General features: G+C 38.3%; 6 protein-coding genes across 9 annotated transcripts; 1 reads left to right on the top strand and 5 right to left on the bottom strand.

Annotated features, from left to right (window-relative positions):
• Window positions 1–252: 252 nt before the first annotated feature.
• LOC118277144 (uncharacterized) lies at window positions 253–2,048 on the bottom strand. The gene is made up of 3 exons (XM_050696347.1): window positions 1,629–2,048; window positions 1,087–1,355; window positions 253–595 (listed from the first exon to the last, which is right to left on the bottom strand). The coding sequence occupies exons 2-3, from the start codon at window positions 1,353–1,355 to the stop codon at window positions 367–369; spliced, it is 498 nt and encodes a 165-aa protein (XP_050552304.1). The 5' UTR covers window positions 1,629–2,048; the 3' UTR covers window positions 253–366.
• A 1,237-nt stretch (window positions 2,049–3,285) lies between these two features.
• Window positions 3,286–5,321, bottom strand: LOC118277143 (uncharacterized). 2 transcript variants are annotated; one of them, XR_007705689.1, is made up of 3 exons: window positions 5,043–5,286; window positions 4,074–4,366; window positions 3,286–3,506 (listed from the first exon to the last, which is right to left on the bottom strand). XR_007705689.1 is itself a non-coding variant. In XM_050696346.1 (3 exons), exons 2-3 carry the CDS (start codon window positions 4,358–4,360, stop codon window positions 3,388–3,390), a joined length of 513 nt encoding a protein of 170 aa, XP_050552303.1. In that variant the 5' UTR covers window positions 4,361–4,366; window positions 5,043–5,321; the 3' UTR covers window positions 3,286–3,387. The 2 variants fall into 2 exon arrangements, 1 of the variants encoding a protein (XP_050552303.1); XM_050696346.1 differs by having other exon boundaries at window positions 3,286–3,613; window positions 5,043–5,321.
• Window positions 5,322–5,638: 317 nt separating this feature from the next.
• Window positions 5,639–6,696, bottom strand: LOC126911125 (probable salivary secreted peptide). The gene is made up of 3 exons (XM_050696352.1): window positions 6,553–6,696; window positions 6,120–6,343; window positions 5,639–5,970 (listed from the first exon to the last, which is right to left on the bottom strand). The coding sequence occupies exons 2-3, from the start codon at window positions 6,341–6,343 to the stop codon at window positions 5,739–5,741; spliced, it is 456 nt and encodes a 151-aa protein (XP_050552309.1). The 5' UTR covers window positions 6,553–6,696; the 3' UTR covers window positions 5,639–5,738.
• A 75-nt stretch (window positions 6,697–6,771) lies between these two features.
• On the top strand, window positions 6,772–11,694 carry LOC118277157 (probable salivary secreted peptide). 3 transcript variants are annotated; one of them, XM_050696350.1, is made up of 3 exons: window positions 6,772–6,917; window positions 7,120–7,343; window positions 7,505–7,847. In XM_050696350.1, the coding sequence occupies exons 2-3, from the start codon at window positions 7,120–7,122 to the stop codon at window positions 7,734–7,736; spliced, it is 456 nt and encodes a 151-aa protein (XP_050552307.1). In that variant the 5' UTR covers window positions 6,772–6,917; the 3' UTR covers window positions 7,737–7,847. The 3 variants fall into 3 exon arrangements, with proteins under 3 accessions (XP_050552307.1, XP_035451757.2, XP_050552306.1); XM_035595864.2 differs by lacking the exons at window positions 7,120–7,343; window positions 7,505–7,847 and adding exons at window positions 10,978–11,204; window positions 11,354–11,694 and having other exon boundaries at window positions 6,823–6,917; XM_050696349.1 differs by lacking the exons at window positions 6,772–6,917; window positions 7,120–7,343; window positions 7,505–7,847 and adding exons at window positions 10,700–10,783; window positions 10,978–11,204; window positions 11,354–11,694.
• LOC118277155 (probable salivary secreted peptide) lies at window positions 9,496–10,515 on the bottom strand. Its single transcript, XM_050696351.1, has 3 exons — window positions 10,419–10,515; window positions 9,986–10,209; window positions 9,496–9,836 (listed from the first exon to the last, which is right to left on the bottom strand). The coding sequence occupies exons 2-3, from the start codon at window positions 10,207–10,209 to the stop codon at window positions 9,605–9,607; spliced, it is 456 nt and encodes a 151-aa protein (XP_050552308.1). The 5' UTR covers window positions 10,419–10,515; the 3' UTR covers window positions 9,496–9,604.
• A 1,689-nt stretch (window positions 11,695–13,383) lies between the features above and the next one.
• Window positions 13,384–16,516, bottom strand: LOC118277156 (probable salivary secreted peptide). Its single transcript, XM_035595863.2, has 3 exons — window positions 16,376–16,516; window positions 13,873–14,099; window positions 13,384–13,724 (listed from the first exon to the last, which is right to left on the bottom strand). The coding sequence occupies exons 2-3, from the start codon at window positions 14,097–14,099 to the stop codon at window positions 13,493–13,495; spliced, it is 459 nt and encodes a 152-aa protein (XP_035451756.2). The 5' UTR covers window positions 16,376–16,516; the 3' UTR covers window positions 13,384–13,492.
• Window positions 16,517–18,103: the final 1,587 nt, after the last annotated feature.

Below are 18,103 nucleotides of genomic sequence, written 5' to 3'. Positions count from 1 at the left end.
GTTTTGTTTTATGAGATATTAAATAAACGAGTAAATGTATCACCTAATAAGAAAGTCATCAGCGCTGTGCATGAAATGTCATTGGATGACTCCCGCTCCCTAAAGGGGGGAGGTATTGAGCCTTTTAGAATCCTATCCACATATGCTGAAAGATCATGGATCTACCATGATCTTTTCAAGTTATCAATTGGTGTCACTAGCAAAATGATGTGATAAATATATATGGTTGTGTGGTTACTGAAATATCATAAATTGTTTATAAAAATAGCTTTATTAATGTCTTAACTTAAAACAAATTACCAAACACCCTTTACTTGTACATTTAACATCCATATCGAATGCTCATAAAACTCCCTAATTTCTAGTTTAACGTCCGTAGATCACGATTTTGAAGTTGTATCCGCGTCCTCTAGCTGACTGTAGTCTGATGGTCACATGGTTGCGGTTCAGGCCTCCAGAGACTATGGATGCTCTGGCGCCTTGCACAGCACCAATATGTATGATCTGAATAGCAGTGATCCGACGAGTACCGGTTCGGAAAGTTATATTCTGAATGTAAGTCACATTTGGCTTCCCGCGCCTTACGTGGTTGGATCTAAAACCGAATTAAATATATACATTAGAATTTATACAATATATTCTTGTAGTGGGATTGTTGAGCAAAGAGTTTCGGGCTATAATCCTATGGTGAGCAAAAATGAATGGAGTTACATTTCAGATTCAGCCATGCTTTAATTTTTCGAGTATACCATTTTTTGAGGGGCCATTATCATCCAATCTCCCTGTTTGGTTGAAGCGAGAGGAAGTGTCAGACTTACTGACTAAAAACCACCCTGTTCCTTCTTCTGCTTTGAGCCGGAGCCCCGATAACCTGTTACGTTTTCCGAAGCTCTGGACGTTGTCTAAAGCTCCAATTTTCAACTACACCATGGATTGGAATTTTGTCTATAATTGGACTCCATAGCAGTAGAAAATTGAGTCTTAAAGTGACTGGATATAAACGCCAGTTTTCCAGATAGATATTTAATAGGCGTTGTATTATGATATATTTTTACGCTCGACAACGTTCAGATTAGCGCTACTTACCTGACGAGGACTCTTCCACTGCGAGCACCAACGCTGCAACACGTGGCTGCATCAATACTCGGAGTAGTAACCTCACTGACAGGAACCTCGGTCACGTCAGCGACGTCAGTCATGTCAGCAACGTCAGGATCATTGCTGACATCAAGGTCATCGCTCAAGTCAAACTCCTCAGACGTTTCAAGCAAGTTAGGGTCGTCAACTATTTCTCCATTGATAGTAGCTGCTGAAGCTACTGCTACCAACAAAACTGCTAGGAACAGGCTCTTCATCTGAAATACAGGCAAAGTTTTAAGGTACATGATTTTTTATAAAAATATTACATATCAGCTTCAACTCCGGTACAGTAATTTATGACCTTTTTGTCCCTATTTCCCTTTGTAAGCTTAAATCTTTAAAACTATGCAACGAATTTTGATGCGGTTTTTTAATAGGTAGAGTGATTCAAGAGGAAGATTTATCTATATCAAACATGCATAATATATCACCATTGCACCCATGCGAAGACGGGGCGTGTCGCTAGTTAATTATAAAGAAAGACTTACCTTGATCAACCAATTGTTTTTCTTCGAAGGTAGATCCTTTCAGGATATTCCGTTTTGAACTATACCTACATCTGAAAAGGGTCCAGTATTTATAGTGCAAAGAAGAAAGGATAAGATAACATTTGTCGATGTGCAATTACATGAACAATAGTTATTAGTTGTGATTTTATTGTCATTGATAATTTCATTGTCTGATCTTTGTGATAATGCTAATCAACTGCTGATTTATTGAAGATCTTTGTTACGAAACTTCCATTGCTGATTATAAGGGCGTTGTTGAGAAACTTAAAGGAAAGTACTTGGTACTACTTTCTGAGTAATTTTTATAGAGACTTAATATTTGTTTATGGGATTAATTGAGGTATACTTTGAGAACAGCTATGTTTTTATTTTAATCCCGCACTCTCATGCATGAGAAGTGGGTGTCTTAAGGTATGAGTATAGGCCCGTATCGTACGCATCGCACTCACCGCACGCAACGGATTTTAGTTTGTCTTGTATAGAAACTTATACAACTGCGACCACTGATTCGCATCATTCGGACCGCATCATAAGCAATTCTTACAAACGATGCGTACAGATGACGTCATACGGAATCCGTACGCTTACCTTTAAACCTCCGGGCCACTACGACATAACAATGCAATACCATAGCTAAATCAATAAGAAAACAATATGCTTTTTTGTTCTACTATCATTCAACAAGTTTCTAATAGTGCGTAGCACTGTGCTACGCCGTAGCTCACGGTGTACTACGGCGTAGCCTTACCTAGCTCCATACATTCATTAATGCAGTTGTTATGATCGTATCCATTGAATCTGTTAGATTACTTTTTAAAACTGAAATAAAAAGTTAATACAAGATCAGTACCCTTAGTATGAGTTTGCTTTACGTTTAAAGTAATCGATACGAGAGCGCTTTGATTGTGACTCAAAAACAACAACAAATCAGAGCGCCAAATGCACTCTTGTTTTGATTTCTTTTAACATAAAGCAAAGTCACACTAAGGATAAGATATCAGTATTTACAACCAAATCTACTCATAATAAATTAATGAAAGGCTCCATAAAGATAAAAATACGTAGAATTAAATAATTTTATTGATGCATGATGATATCAGTGAATTCATAAGCAAAACAATCGTGGCCTTGAACGTTTGTTCGTACAATGACTAATGTTATATTTAAAGTGAGTCGATTGTTATCTTTGTATGTATATCTACATAGCGATTAGATTGAAAGAAAGTTATCAATTAATGCAATTTAAAAAGAAAAAAGTACCTTGCCCCTCAGAAAGAATGTCTTGTGTGTTGGGTGCGTTTACAAACATACAAGTTCACATACACATAACACCCAGACCCGAAACAACAATCCGTGGATCACACAAAGAGTTGTTCCGGGCGAGAATCGAAACCGCAACTAAGTTGCGCGACAGCCAGTTGCCCAGCCACCGCGCCCACCATGCAACATGAACATTTAACATTTTAAAAATCATTTAGTATCTAGCTAGGTTCTGCCGCGCGGTTTTACCTACTCTTCGGCTCCTATTGATTGCACCACGATGTTTTATACATCAATTTCTCCTGTTGACCAGGACAAAATATCAAAAACAATTTTGTATACAGACAGGTTGATAGCAGGCAATAAAACAAAAACACAAAACTATAAACATATTTATTTCTAGAACGCAAATTGATCAAAAATACGTACATTACTTGTCCTTATATAAATATTTTAACAAAAGACTTCAAGGTTAACGTTACTTTCTTCCGTAGATCTCGATGCAATACTGGTACCCACGTCCTTTGGATGAGTGGAGTCTGATGCAGACATTGTTATGGCCGACTCCTCCTGCCAACACGGCCGGGCGAGCGTTCTCTGAAACCGATCCCCCACGAATCGCAGTTATTACAGTGGTCGGAAGGCCGCAAAAATACACATCTTCAGCTACATTTGTATCGCCGTCACTTTTGAAGTGATGCGTTCTAAAAAAATTAAATGGCATATAACAATGAATGCCAAAAGTGCCATAAAATTAAAATGTGATGACGATAGAGCAGACTACATTACGTGTACCTCTACCATGAGTTTAAAGCAAGAGTATTTGTCGATAGTCGCTAATAAATTTTTGTATGTCATGTCAAATTGTACAACGCGTCTACCCGTCACCAGTGGAACTAAAATTTGCCATACAAAAAATTTACATCGCCGCTAGCGAGTATCGACAAATACTATTGCTTCGAACTCATGATAGAGGTAGTGATCACCCCTACTTTTTCCTACGGGTCTCGTAAGAGCCTTCTAAGATCAGCTGTCGGTATCAATTTTTTATCATGCATCAGCTGATAAAAACTTGACTGGGACTACATTTTATGAGACTCCACAAACGCCTTTTAGATTGTGCGACCTCGCGTATAATCTTGTAGAAATTGTATATGAACTTACTTGGACAATAGAATATCATTAGCACCGATGGTCCCCAGACTAAGATTGCGATGTATCTTGGCTTCTTCGACCGCCATTCTGAATAATTCAGCCCATTCATCAATATTGACCGCGGTTGTGGTTGGTGATATTCGAACCATCATCTCCTCTTCATAGTAATCAGGTGTATAGTCTCTATCTGGTGTCATAGTGTAATCTTCCTGATCATCATTGTCAGTCACCTCATAGTCGAGGATGGATGCTGATCCTGCTGTAGTGATAAGCACGAACAGAAGTAGAATCTTCATCTGAAACTGTTTTGAAGATATTAACCCTTCGTAGATGATAGAAGGGCCAAATTAAAAGTACCTTTAACCGATGAGCATGCATGAAAAGACTGATGACTGTTGATGAAGCGAAAGAGGTGTGTAAGAATCGTAGCAATTGGCGTTCCATTGTCTCTGGTTATGTATGTATGTAGATTGTAGAGGGTTTAAATCATATAACAGCTGCTCAAATCAAAAATATTAACATTCAGCGAAATCTGATAGACTCAAGTTCGGCCTAAATCGAATTGAAAAGGCCAAACCATGAAAACTGTCTGACAGGAAATTTACAAATGAAACCACGTGAGCAGTCGATACCTACCTCGGAGGTATTTGCAGACATCCTACCCCAACCCTGACGTATCTAACGTATCTAGGTATGGGGACGCATAATAGACGATAAATTGGCCCTTCCTTTCAGCACGATCAAGTACCGATAGAGTATGATCATATTTTGTGTACCCACTCGTAGTGCGGAATAGTGTGATTGAATTCCTCTCTAGTAGGTATTACCTTATTAGTTTCGGAGCTGTGGACTACTTAAATACAATAAAGTCAATAGCTATGTGCTCCTTAAAATTGGTTCGAACATCAACCTGTCCCCACAACAAATCAGAACTTTATATTTTATCGCAATATATATAAAAATAAATACGCAACTTACCTTTTCAGTTTTACTCTTCTCTATAAACGGCTCTGAGTTTCAATAAAAACTATAAGTATATAATTTGTATATCCAAGCAGATTGTTATTTAATAAATTATAATGTGATATGATAATAACTGACCCACATGTCTACTTATGACATTGACTGTTGTCAATTTGACATTGAATAAATCAGACATCTACTCTAAAATGAGGTGAAACCTCTTTTGTAGGGAATTACCAAACGTAGCAGTAACCTTAGTATGAGTTTGCTTTGCGTTTAAAGTAATCGAAACGAACGTGTTCGGCGCTCTGATTGGCCAGCTAGATATAACCAACCAATCGGAACGCCGAACGCAATCTTGTTTGTTTTGGTATTGATAAATGAAAGTATTGCATCGTACTACATGTCTTATCGTATGATATTTATATGATAATAAAGCCAATTAATAATATCTGATAAGGAAAATTACTTTTGAGTTTTTGCATTAAGTTTATTCCTAATTCTAGACTGCGCGTCCTATGCGACCTGGAATTCCAAGTTGAGGAGACTGTTTCTAACAACTTTCTTCACAATCTTCAAAGAAGAAATTAAAAATAAACTTTGTTTATACCTAAGCAAGCGTTTATTAATCATAAAAAATACATTCATCTTAAAAATAATCCATTTCAGTATCTTGTCCCGTTCCGCTCCTAGCGCATCACTTGCAGCAGTTTAACGTCCGTAGATCTGGATCCTGTAGTTATAGCCGCGGCCTCGAGCTGACGTAATCCTGATTGTCACAAAGTTGCGGTTCAGACCTCCGGAGACTATGGACGGGGTCGCGTTCTGTGAGGCTCCCACTCGCGTCACTCGGATCGCGGCGATTCGGATGCTGGACGCGAAGTTGAAAGTAATGTTCTGGACGATGATTGTGTTCGCGACGGCGTTTCTGGTGTGCTGAGTACTGCAAAGTAGAACAAGGCATCGTGTAAAGATTTGAGAGCTTTCAAATTATTAGTTGCTGGATCTAGTTCACAGCGCCTTATCGTAGTGAGCTGTGAGGATCCCCAAGTTTGAGGCGACATGAGCAATGTCCAGCTCAGTGCTACTTACTTGGCGAGCAGTCTGCTGTTGCCGATGGTCCCCACGCTGAGGTTGCGACGACTCTCGATCTCCACACTCCTGCTACCAGCCTCTACTTCAGCCACCTCAGCCTCATCGCTGTACAGGATTTCTTCATACTCAACGACTGCTTCAGGAGCGTCAGTTACGTCCTGGTGGACGATGGCGGCTGTGGCTGCCGCTGCCAGCAGTACTACAAGGAGCAGGCTCTTCATCTGAAACACAGCAATGTAGGAGTGTAAAGTGAATGATGTGCTAATCGAAAATATAGGTTAGTTAGTCTCAGAGAACTGTGGAAGGCAGACAACCCTGATTCCGTGTAAAATATTAACATTTGAAATCAATCTGGTTGACTTCAAACTAAATTGAAAAATCACAAAGTATGAGAAAATTAAAATTTTAGAGTTAATTAAATCTAACTCACCTTTTTAATATTTCTTCGTAATGTTTCTCAAACAAAGAAGGAAGATCCTTTTAGGATTGTGAGGTGGTTGTGACTATAACAATTAACTCAACGTAGCAGTATTTATAGTAGACATTTCAGTGATAACATTTGATTAATTAAAATTATGTCAATGTTATCTACAGTCTACGATTATATCAGTAGCAATTTGTATGAATTATTTGAAGATAGTAATTGACACGCTTTTGACTAATCAGATATTATCATCGAAGCGCATACTATAAATAGTGCTTCATTCAGCAGATTGTTACAGTCACAACTTACTCACCGTCCTAAAAGGATCTACATTCCTTGTTTGAGAGACACTAAAAAGAAATTTAAAAAAGGTGAGTGACTAATAACAATAACTGATCAAAATTTTCGTGACCAAACTACAGGGCTCACATTGATCAGGGGTCAACCAGAATCAGTTATGTGAATATTTTACATAGAGCTAGGACGACCTGCTCTCAATAACCAGTAAAGGGTGATACCACATTCTTGGTTAGCATATCCTCAGCTTCACTCTCATACATTGCTGTGTTTCAGATGAAGAGCCTGCTCCTTGTAGTACTGTTGGCAGCGGCAGCCACAGCCGCCATCGTCCACCAGGACATTACTGAAGCACCTGAGGGAATTGTCGAGTATGAAGAAATCCTGTACAATGATGAGGCTGAGGTGGCTGAAGTAGAGGCTGGTAGCAGGAGTGTGGAGATCGAGAGTCGCCGCAACCTCAGCGTGGGGACCATCGGCAACAGCAGACTGCTCGCCAAGTAAGTAGCACTGAGCTGGACATTGCTCATGTCACCTCAAACTTGGGGATCCTCACAGCTCACTACGATAAGGCGCTGTGAGCATTTCTCTGAACCAGATCTAGCAACTAATCATTTGAAAGCTCTCAAATCTTTACACAATGCGTTGTTCTACTTTGCAGTACTCAGCACATCAGAGGCGCCGTCGCGAACACAATCATCGTCCAGAACATTACTTTCAACTTCGCGTCCAGTATCCGAATCGCCGCGATCCGAGTGACGCGAGTGGGAGCCTCACAGAACGCGACCCCGTCCATAGTCTCCGGAGGTCTGAACCGCAACTTTGTGACAATCAGGATTACGTCAGCTCGAGGCCGCGGCTACAACTACAGGATCCAGATCTACGGACGTTAAACTGCTGCAAGTGATGCGCTCCTAGCAGTGGAAGAAGATACTGACACGGATTATTCTTAAGATTGATTTGTAGTTTTTAATGTGTACAATAAATGCTATTATTACTTCAAACACTTGTTTTTGAAATTTGTTGATTTTCTAAAGTAAATAATACACTATAGTTGTTAAAAAATCTCATATTAACCGTATTTCTAATGATAGCCACATGCTAGCAGATCGCCAGACTGAGATCATTCTTCTCCCTTCACAAGATGTAATTTGTAAATTGCATTTTGTGAAGACCAGAAGATATTTTATTGTTTTTTCTTCAGAGCTCGATTGCCTAATAGGGTAACAATTTACAGACAAACTCGGTGCCCTAATCATATAGCATAACAGGTCACTATTTTAATCATCGACAAGTTAAAGTGCAGTGAAAATGTCGTGTATTCGCCACGTTTCTGAAATTCAAGATGATAACAAACGACTCATAACATAAAATAAACTTTCTTTTTGTTTTCAGACATTTGCCATACTTTAGGATTTATGTAAAATCCTAGTAGTACTTTGCCCTATTTGAGATTTGGGAGCAAGAACCGTTTACTCAGTATTCACGCCTTTCCTGGCACAACTTACCTCCTTATTTAAATTATTTTAACAAATGAGCTTCTCTTTCTCTTCTTCTGAGAATAATTTTAAGGATTTGTTGAAGCTCCTTATACGACCCTTTGTTATTGTTATTTGTCTATCCATCATATTTTTATTTTAATGTAATATAACGCAGTTTACTTAGTCAGGCGAGCTACAACGTAGCATGGAAACGATTTAACACGACAAACCCATGATGGATTTTCCTGTAACATAAAACTTGACAGGGAGCAAGGGACGTTACGAACCACACCCTTCTTTATTTTCCATCTACTATGGGACTGCTAGATGGAAAATAGAGAAGAGTGGTACATTAAAATGTGGACAATTGGTTATAATATGTTTTTAAATAGATTACCAATTGTCCACGTTTTGAAGGCTTATAACCTACTACACTTTATTTATAATATCTATGGGTAGGACCGTTTTATGTGTCACATAGTGCACAATCACATTATGGCATCTCCTCTTTGTACTTGCGTCGTAGCCTGTATACATATCTTTATCGCATAAATAATAAGGTTCCGACTTCTAATCGACGAGTCCTTTCTCATAATTTTGAATCTCAGAAACGTGACTAAAACACGACATTATAACTGGACTTTAACTTCTCGAGGATTAAAATAGTGAACTGTTATCTATACTAATATTATAAAGCTAAAGAGTTTGTTTGATTGTTTGTTTGTTTGAACGCGCTAATCTCAGGAACTACTGGTCCAATTAGAATAATTATTTTTGTGTTTGATAGTGCATTTATCTAGGATGGTTATAGGCGCATATAAATCACGCTACGATCGATAGGAACCGAGCACAGCGGGTGAAACTGCGCAGAAGTAGCTAGTGCTATATGATTAGAGCACTGAATTTGTCTGTAAATTGTTATCCTATTAGACAATTGAGCTCTGAAGAACAAACACTTAAATGTCTTCTGGTCTTCACAAAATGCAATTTACAAATATTACATCTTGTGAAGTGAAAAGAATAATCACAGTTTGGCGATGATACCTTATGTAGCATTGCAAAATTCTTTGGACTAGTTCTAGATATTAATTAATGATACGTTGAATATAAGTTATCTAACAATTATAGTGTATTATTTACTTTAGAAATCAAAAAAAATCAAAAACAGGTGTTTAAAGTAATAAGCATTTATTGTACACATTAAAAACTACAAATCAATCTTAACAATAATCCATTTCAGTATCTTCTTCCACTGCTAGGAGCGCATCACTTGCAGCAGTTTAACGTCCGTAGATCTGGATCCTGTAGTTGTAGCCGCGGCCTCGAGCTGACGTAATCCTGATTGTCACAAAGTTGCGGTTCAGACCTCCGGAGACTATGGACGGGGTCGCGTTCTGTGAGGCTCCCACTCGCGTCACTCGGATCGCGGCGATTCGGATACTGGACGCGAAGTTGAAAGTAATGTTCTGGACGATGATTGTGTTCGCGACGGCGCCTCTGATGTGCTGAGTGCTGCAAAGTAGAACAACGCATTGTGTAAAGATTTGAGAGCTTTCAAATGATTAGTTGCTGGATCTAGCTCACAGCGCCTTATCGTAGTGAGCTGTGAGGATCCCCAAGTTTGAGGTGACATGAGCAATGTCCAGCTCAGTGCTACTTACTTGGCGAGCAGTCTGCTGTTGCCGATGGTCCCCACGCTGAGGTTGCGACGACTCTCGATCTCCACACTCCTGCTACCAGCCTCTACTTCAGCCACCTCAGCCTCATCGCTGTACAGAATGTTCTCATACTCGACGACTGCCTCGGGTGCTTCAGCTATGTCCTGGTGGACGATGGCGGCTGTGGCTGCCGCTGCCAGCAGTACTACGAGGAGCAGGCTCTTCATCTGAAACACAGCAATGTAGGAGTGTAAAGTGAATGATGTGCTAATCAAAAATATAGGTCACTCAGTCTCAGAGAATTGTGGAAGGGATAAATGACTGATTCCGTGTAAAATATCCACTGTTTAAATCTATCTGGTTGCTTTCAAACTAAATTGAAAAATCACAAAGTAGGAGAAAATAAAAAAATTAGAGTTAATTAAATTTAACTCACCTTTATAATATTTCTTCGTAGCGTTTCTCAAACAAAGAAGGAAGATCCTTTTAGGATTGTGAGGTGGTTGTGACTGTAACAATTAACTCAATGCAGCGCTATTTATAGTAGGGATTTCACTGATAACATTTGATTAATTAAAATTATGTCAATGTTATCTACAGTCTACGATTATATCAGTAGCAATTTGTGTGAATTATTTGAAGATAGTAAATGACACGCTTTTGACTAATCAGATATTAACAACAAAGCGCCTACTATAAATAGTGCTTCATTCAGCAGATTGTTACAGTCACAACTTACTCACCGTCCTAAAAGGATCTACATTCCTTGTTTGAGAGACACTAAAAAGACATTTATAAAAGGTGAGTGACTAATAAATGATCAAAATTTTCGTGACCAAAAAGGGTTACACATTGAACAGGGGTCAACCAGAATCAGTTATGTGAATATTTTACATGGACCCAGGACGACCTGCTCTCCATAAGCAGTCAAGGGTGATACCACATTCTTGGTTAGCATGTCCTCAGCTTCACGCTCATACATTGCTGTGTTTCAGATGAAGAGCCTGTTCCTCGTAGTACTGCTGGCAGCGGCAGCCACAGCCGCCATCGTCAGCCAGGACGTAGCTGAAGCACCCGAGGGAGTCGTCGAGTATGAAGAAATCCTATACAGCGATGAGGCTGAGATGGCTGAAGTAGAAGAGGCTGGTAGCAGGAGTATGGAGATCGAGAGTCGCCGCAACCTCAGCGTGGGGACCATCGGCAACAGCAGACTGCTCGCCAAGTAAGTAGCACTGAGCTGGACATTGCTCATGTCACCTCAAACTTGGGGATCCTCACAGCTCATTACGATAAGGCGCTGTGAGCTAGATCCAGCATCTAATTATTTGAAAGCTCTCAAATCTTTACACAATGCCTTGTTCTACTTTGCAGTACTCAGCACATAAGAGGCGCCGTCGCGAATACAATCATCGTCCAGAACATTACTTTCAACTTCGCGTCCAGTATCCGAATCGCCGCGATCCGAGTGACGCGAGTGGGAGCCTCACAGAACGCGACCCCGTCCATAGTCTCCGGAGGTCTGAACCGCAACTTTGTGACAATCAGGATTACGTCAGCTCGAGGCCGCGGCTACAACTACAGGATCCAGATCTACGGACGTTAAACTGCTGCAAGTGATGCGCTCCTAGCAGTGGAAGAAGATACTGAAATGGATTATTCTTAAGATTGATTTGTAATTTGTAATGTGTACAATAAATGCTTATTACTTTAAACACATGTTTTTTAAATTTATTGATTTTCTAAAGTAAATCAGCACACTATAGTTGTTACAAAACTTATATATAATTTATCATTATTAAGTCACAAAGTTTAAACTCTAGCACTAGTCCAAAGAATTTCGCAATGCTTATATCGCCAGACTGAGATCATTCTTCTCCCTTCACAAGATGTAATATTTGTAAATTGCATTTTTTGAGGACCAGAAGACAATTTAATAGGGTAACAATTTACAGACTAACTCCATCCTCTAATCATATAGCATAACAGATCACTATTTTAATCCTCAAGAATTTAAAGTGCAGACAGAGATTAAAGTCCTGTTTTCGCCACGTTTCTGAGATTCAAAATTATGACAAAGGACTCGACGATTAGAAGTCAGAGCCTTATTATTTATGCGATAAAGAGATGTGAACAGGCTATGACGCAAGTACAAAGAATAGATGCCTTAATATGAGTGTGCACTATGTGATTGTGCACAAAAAACGGTCATACCTATAGATATTATAAATAAAGTGTAGTTGGTTATAAGCCTTCAATATGTGGACAATTAGTAATATGTTTAAAAACATATTATTACCAATTGTCCATATTTTAATATCTAGCAGTCCCATAGTAGATGGAAAATAGAGAAGGGTGTGGTTAGTAACGTCCCGTGCTCCCTGTCACAGGCACATCCAGTTTGAGATCTCCTTTTTGTATTTGCTTCATGGGTTTGTCATGTTAAATCGTGTTAAACCATGTGTAAACTGCGTTATATTACATTAAAATAAAAATATGATGGATAGACAAATAACAATAACAAAGGGTCGTATAAGGAGCTACAACAAATCCTTAAAATTATTCAAATATTTAACTCAGTTCCGCGCAGAGTCCGATATGGGTGTCATACAAACTTTGGCAAACGTCATGAGAAGCTCATTTGTTAAAATAATTTAAATAAGGAGGTAAGTTGTGCCAGGAAAGGCGTGAATACCGAGTAAACGGTTCTTGCTCCCAAATCTCAGATAGGGCAAAGTACTACTAGGATTTTATATAAATTGTAAAGTATGGCAAATGTCTTAAAACAAAAAGAAAGGTTATTTTATGTGATACTAGCGACCCGCCCCAGCTTTGCATGGGTGCAATGGTGATATATTATGCATAAAAACCTTCCTCCTGAATGAATTTATACATTTAAAAAAAAACGCAACAAAATCCGTAGCGCACTTTTAAAGATTTAAGCATACAAAGGAAAATAGGCACAGAAAAAGCGACTTTGTTTTATACTATGTAGTTAAGTCGTTTGTCATCATTTTAAATTTCAGAAACGTGGCGACTAAACGACATTTTACCTGCACTTTAACTTCTCAAGGATTATTATAGTGGCCTGTTATACTATATGATCATGGCACCGAGTTTGTCTGTAAATTGTAATCCTATTAGGCAATTGAGCTCTTAAGAAGAAACACTAAAATATCTTGTGGTCTTCACACAATGCAATTTATAAATTAATTAATTTATTAATTTGTAATCTCAGTCTGGCGATGATACCTTCCTTATGTAAGCATTGCGAAATTCTTTGGAGTAGAGTTGCTAGAGTTAAAACATTGTATTTTAATTAATGATACGTTAAATCATAAAGTTATCTTACAACTATAGTATGCTGTTTACTTTAGAAAATCAATAAATTTCAAAAAGAGGTGTTTAAAGTAATAAGCATTTATTGTACACATTACAAACTACAAATCAATCTTAAGAATAATCCATTTCAGTATCTTCTTCCACTGCTAGGAGCGCATCACTTGCAGCAGTTTAACGTCCGTAGATCTGGATCCTGTAGTTGTAGCCGCGGCCTCGAGCTGACGTAATCCTGATTGTCACAAAGTTGCGGTTCAGACCTCCGGAGACTATGGACGGGGTCGCGTTCTGTGAGGCTCCCACTCGCGTCACTCGGATCGCGGCGATTCGGATACTGGACGCGAAGTTGAAAGTAATGTTCTGGACGATGATTGTGTTCGCGACGGCGCCTCTGATGTGCTGAGTACTGCAAAGTAGAACAACGCATTGTGTAAAGATTTGAGAGCTTTCAAATTATTAGTTGCTGGATCTAGCTCACAGCGCCTTATCGTAGTGAGCTGTGAGGATCCCTAAGTTTGAGGCGACATGAGCAAGTCCAGCTCAGTGCTACTTACTTGGCGAGCAGTCTGCTGTTGCCGATGGTCCCCACGCTGAGGTTGCGACGACTCTCGATCTCCACACTCCTGCTACCAGCCTCTTCTACTTCAGCCAGTTCAGTCTCATCGCTGTACAGGATTTCTTCATACTCGACGACTCCCTCAGGTGCTTCAGCTACGTCCTGGCTGACGATGGCGGCTGTGGCTGCCGCTGCCAACAGTACTACAAGGAGCAGGCTCTTCATCTGAAACACAGCAATGTATGAGAGTGAAACTGATATGCTAACCAAGAATATTTTTTACTCTCAGTAACTTGTAGAGAGCAGAAAACTTTGAGAAAAATAAATATAGGGGCAACTACCCAATTGCTAGCACTGCACCAAATTATCAGCACTCTGAATAAATCGACCAATTCTAAGGTTTTCACTTACTAATTTGGGTTTCCACACTAATAAATAAATAAATACATGTTTTTGGAATTCTGCTATTGGGAAAATTATACTTTGAGACCTCAAATTGGCGGAAATTGTGTAAACAAACATTTGTGTCCTGCAGTTTCTTCTGTTTTTGCCTGTTTCTTGTGATCGCCGGTAAGGACACGTGTTTACATTATATGATATATCGTATCTTTTACAAATTTAATATTGAAACTATCGATTTCTCTGATATTTGAGATATTTTTTTATGATAATCTGAAGAGTAGAATTTGAGGTTCTGGTGATTAATTGGTAAAATACGTAGTGCTGATAAATGGATCGAATATTTTGTAAATTCTAAATTATCAGCACTGGTGATGATAAATGGAAAAAAGTACATAAATACAAATTTCATATTTTTTAATGTAAATTATGTTTATTTTATGCAAAGAATTAATTTTGTTTTGTAAAAGTAGTTTATACCATCAAAATCCAAATGTTAGCATGGTGCTGATGATTGGATCAGAAGCATGCTGATAAATTGGTTTCCCTAGAATTTCCCTTCCTTATTTCTTTTTATTTATTTTTTCTCTTCTTATTTTTTGTTTTATTACCAGTAATATTAGCAGAAGAATTTTGTAGATGGTATGCAAGCTACGACAACTTCTATAACAAATAAACAATGTTATAACTTATAATATTACTGGAGATTGTCTTAGTAGTGCGCAATTTGTATATCTTGATAGTCAACAATATTTACTAACACCAGTCAAATTACAAGACATTTTGATTACTGAAAAAACATCTGAACGAAAAGGTGTTAAAAAAAGAGATTGACTGGGCCATCGTACGTAATCGTGCAATAGACCATCGAAATTCGTTGCCATGAAATAGACTAAACAATTTAATACGAGAAATGTCAACAAAAGTAGGTATATAGGTAGTATTGTGTATTTTATTTAAAACGTAAAATTAATGTAATATTGATATGATAACAATTTACATTATAACTTTAGACAGAAGGTCTCTTAAGTAGGGACTAAATAAAATAACCGACTTGGTATTACATGGATCTCACATTTTTTTACGGTACATAAACTGATGAGGTGCGAAACTTGGATTTTTTTACAGAATGTTTTTGATGATATCTCACTTCTTTTTGTAGATTCAATTATTCCATTAAACAATAAAATGTAACTGCATCAATAACTTTGTAATCTCATACATTTATATGGGTTAACAAAGTTATTGGTGTGATGAAATTGTAACTATATAAATAACTTTGTAATCCCATACATTTAGGATTACACAATTATTGATGCAGTTGATGTATCTAAAAAACTGGACTGAATTTACAAAATATTTGATTTTTCCCTTGATGTAGGTACTAACTACTAATTTTATGCAAAAAATTTAAGCTTCTATGTCTGTTAGAAGTGCCTTATACTTTTGATGATCTGTCAGTCAGTGACAAAATTTCGAAACTTTGACGTGTTATAATTCTTAAAGTAATGGTTAAAATTTAATGAAAATTCAAATATACCATGTTTGTACAATGCCTGCTTAGTATCTGAAAATTCAGGCTTCTTGATTTATCCACAACGAAGTTATAGGCGGTCGAAATTGGCCTGAATGGTTTCGAGAAAAGGATGGTACGGCCGTGACGCTTTTTTTGCTCGACTTATACAGATAAAAGTATTATTAGATTATAAGTAATTATTATGTTACCTACTTACTAACTATATAAAAAATAATTAAAAACAGATTTTAATAATGTAACTAATTTTTTTTAATGCAATTCCTAACAGTGATAGTTAGGTGCTGATAATTGGGTTGCTCTATGCTAGTAATTGGTGGAGATGGTGCCAGTAAATGGTGACAGACCCATTTTTTATTCTTACTTGTCTAAATAATCTTGGATAGAGGTCAATCATGTTTTTCTTTTATTATCGTCTTCCTTATTAAATATTATAACTATTAAAATTTGCCTTAACGGGTAAAAGCCTTTTTTCACAATAATAAATTGGCTTAAATTAGGACTAACCCTTAAAGTGCTGATAATTGGGTACTTTACCCTATTATAATTATTTAAAATTGTAACTCACCTTTTTAATATTTCTTCGTAATGTTTCTCAAACAAGTAGGAAGATCCTTTTAGGATTGTGAGGTGGTTGTGACTGTAACAATTAACTCAATGAAGCAGTATTTATAGTAGACATTTCAGTGATAACATTTGATTAATATTGATTATTTAAAATCATGTCAATTACTATCTTTAGTATCTGATTACATCAGTAGTAAGCTGTGGTATAATGTAATGATAAATAAATAATGTAATTAGGTTGTATTATCTTTATAACCTTCACCTGGTAGACGGGGAAAGTATGCCCTGATGGTAGTGGTTGGAACTGTGGGGGTCTGCGGATGGCGAGTAAGGGTAGCTCGCCGCCCGACCAGATCCAGACCCGTGCGTGCGGCGCGTCGCGTTCCGCGCGCGCCTCAAAGAGCCATCAGACCACCACTGATGGGGCCCAGTAGGGCTGATGCCTGATCCGGAGCTGCGGACTACCTAGCGGGTTTACCGGGGCTCCGGTTCGATAAGCAGGAGTAGATGGTTTTTAGTCAGTAAGATTCTGACACTCCCTCTCGAATCGCCTCAGGCAAGAGAAGCCATTGAATGTTTTTCCCTCTCAAAAAAATAAAATAAAATAAAATAGTTGGAACTACTCCTGCTTTTCAAGTCGAAGCCCCGGTAACCCGCTGAGCTATCCACTGCTTCGGGGTCTATCCACCCTGCATAATCATTATCAATTTCCTACAATGAGTAATACTATCAAGTAAAAGTAAAGTATTATGTTATAACACCAAGTAGGTTTATGCGAAATTCATATTTTTTCGTCTGCAGACTCCCTAATTTCTGGATCTGCGTATACGCCTTTGAAATGCTCAGTTATGGCATAGAAAGGAAAAATTATCATTCATTGATCGTCTAATTGACTTTAAAAGTATTTGCGATACAATTGTTTACGAGAAATTATAAAAGCCAAGGTAATAATACTTATTTAATTGATGTTATCACTTTCAACCGCCTCCGCTATATTCATAATAATTCTATTATGTACGATAAAGATACTTGCTCATCATGCCATTTCATTACAAGGTCGTATGATAATTATCAATTTAGTTCATAGTCTATGTACCTAATCATAAATTCACGCATGTTATTCCCCGAAGGGGTATACAAGGCTAAGCTTCTAAAGGATTTTTTTATGGTATAAGCCGGTAAACGAGCAGTCGGATCACCTGATAATTAGTAATCATCTCCGCCAATGGACATCCGAAACACGAGAGGTGTAACAAGTGTGTTGCCGGCCTTTGGGGGTTAGAAACTTAAGGGTTGTTGGGGAATCGGGGATTGGGAAGAGGTATAACTTGGCCTCCACTAACATAATGAAACACAACGCAAGCATTGTTTCGCGTCGGTTTGCTGTAAGGCTGTGGACAAGCCGGCCCATTCACGCTGAAGCATAGCTCTCCCACACTTGAATATTACTTTAAAGGAACCAATCCCCAATCTTTCCAATCCCAACAACTCTTAAATCCCATATATCTCTGTTGTTTCGAATGTATTGTAAACAATCGCCGTCGCCTATGGTAAGCCATCACGTGATCCGTCTACTCGTTTACCGGCTTATACCATAAAAACCACAATAGGATTTTCTCGTCTCTCCTATCGTGGATGCATTTACAATTTGTGGATCACACAAAGAGTTGCTCCGTGCGGGAATCGAACCCGCTACATGTTGTATGGCAGCCGGTTGCCCAGCCACTGC

Source organism: Spodoptera frugiperda, chromosome 10 (assembly GCF_023101765.2).
Source record: "Spodoptera frugiperda isolate SF20-4 chromosome 10, AGI-APGP_CSIRO_Sfru_2.0, whole genome shotgun sequence".
Classification (NCBI taxonomy): domain Eukaryota; kingdom Metazoa; phylum Arthropoda; class Insecta; order Lepidoptera; family Noctuidae; genus Spodoptera; species Spodoptera frugiperda.
Note: the sequence above shows the minus strand (reverse complement) of the source record. Positions and strands in the feature narration are given on the sequence as shown.

What these genes read in the sequence shown, in the direction of transcription:
- LOC118277156 (XM_035595863.2), bottom strand. Translation starts at nt 14,099, where the DNA reads ATGAAGAGCCTGCTCCTTGTAGTACTGTTGGCAGCGGCAGCCACAGCC. An exon ending in AACAGCAGACTGCTCGCCAA is followed by an intron (nt 13,725 to 13,872) that starts GTAAGTAGCACT and finishes TCTACTTTGCAG; the next exon opens with TACTCAGCACATCAGAGGCG.
- LOC118277155 (XM_050696351.1), bottom strand. Translation starts at nt 10,209, where the DNA reads ATGAAGAGCCTGCTCCTCGTAGTACTGCTGGCAGCGGCAGCCACAGCC. An exon ending in AACAGCAGACTGCTCGCCAA is followed by an intron (nt 9,837 to 9,985) that starts GTAAGTAGCACT and finishes TCTACTTTGCAG; the next exon opens with CACTCAGCACATCAGAGGCG.
- LOC118277157 (XM_035595864.2), top strand. Translation starts at nt 10,978, where the DNA reads ATGAAGAGCCTGTTCCTCGTAGTACTGCTGGCAGCGGCAGCCACAGCC. An exon ending in AACAGCAGACTGCTCGCCAA is followed by an intron (nt 11,205 to 11,353) that starts GTAAGTAGCACT and finishes TCTACTTTGCAG; the next exon opens with TACTCAGCACATAAGAGGCG.
- LOC118277143 (XM_050696346.1), bottom strand. Translation starts at nt 4,360, where the DNA reads ATGAAGATTCTACTTCTGTTCGTGCTTATCACTACAGCAGGATCAGCA. An exon ending in AATGATATTCTATTGTCCAA is followed by an intron (nt 3,614 to 4,073) that starts GTAAGTTCATAT and finishes TAATTTTTTTAG; the next exon opens with AACGCATCACTTCAAAAGTG.
- LOC126911125 (XM_050696352.1), bottom strand. Translation starts at nt 6,343, where the DNA reads ATGAAGAGCCTGCTCCTTGTAGTACTGCTGGCAGCGGCAGCCACAGCC. An exon ending in AACAGCAGACTGCTCGCCAA is followed by an intron (nt 5,971 to 6,119) that starts GTAAGTAGCACT and finishes TCTACTTTGCAG; the next exon opens with TACTCAGCACACCAGAAACG.
- LOC118277144 (XM_050696347.1), bottom strand. Translation starts at nt 1,355, where the DNA reads ATGAAGAGCCTGTTCCTAGCAGTTTTGTTGGTAGCAGTAGCTTCAGCA. An exon ending in AGTGGAAGAGTCCTCGTCAG is followed by an intron (nt 596 to 1,086) that starts GTAAGTAGCGCT and finishes ATTCGGTTTTAG; the next exon opens with ATCCAACCACGTAAGGCGCG.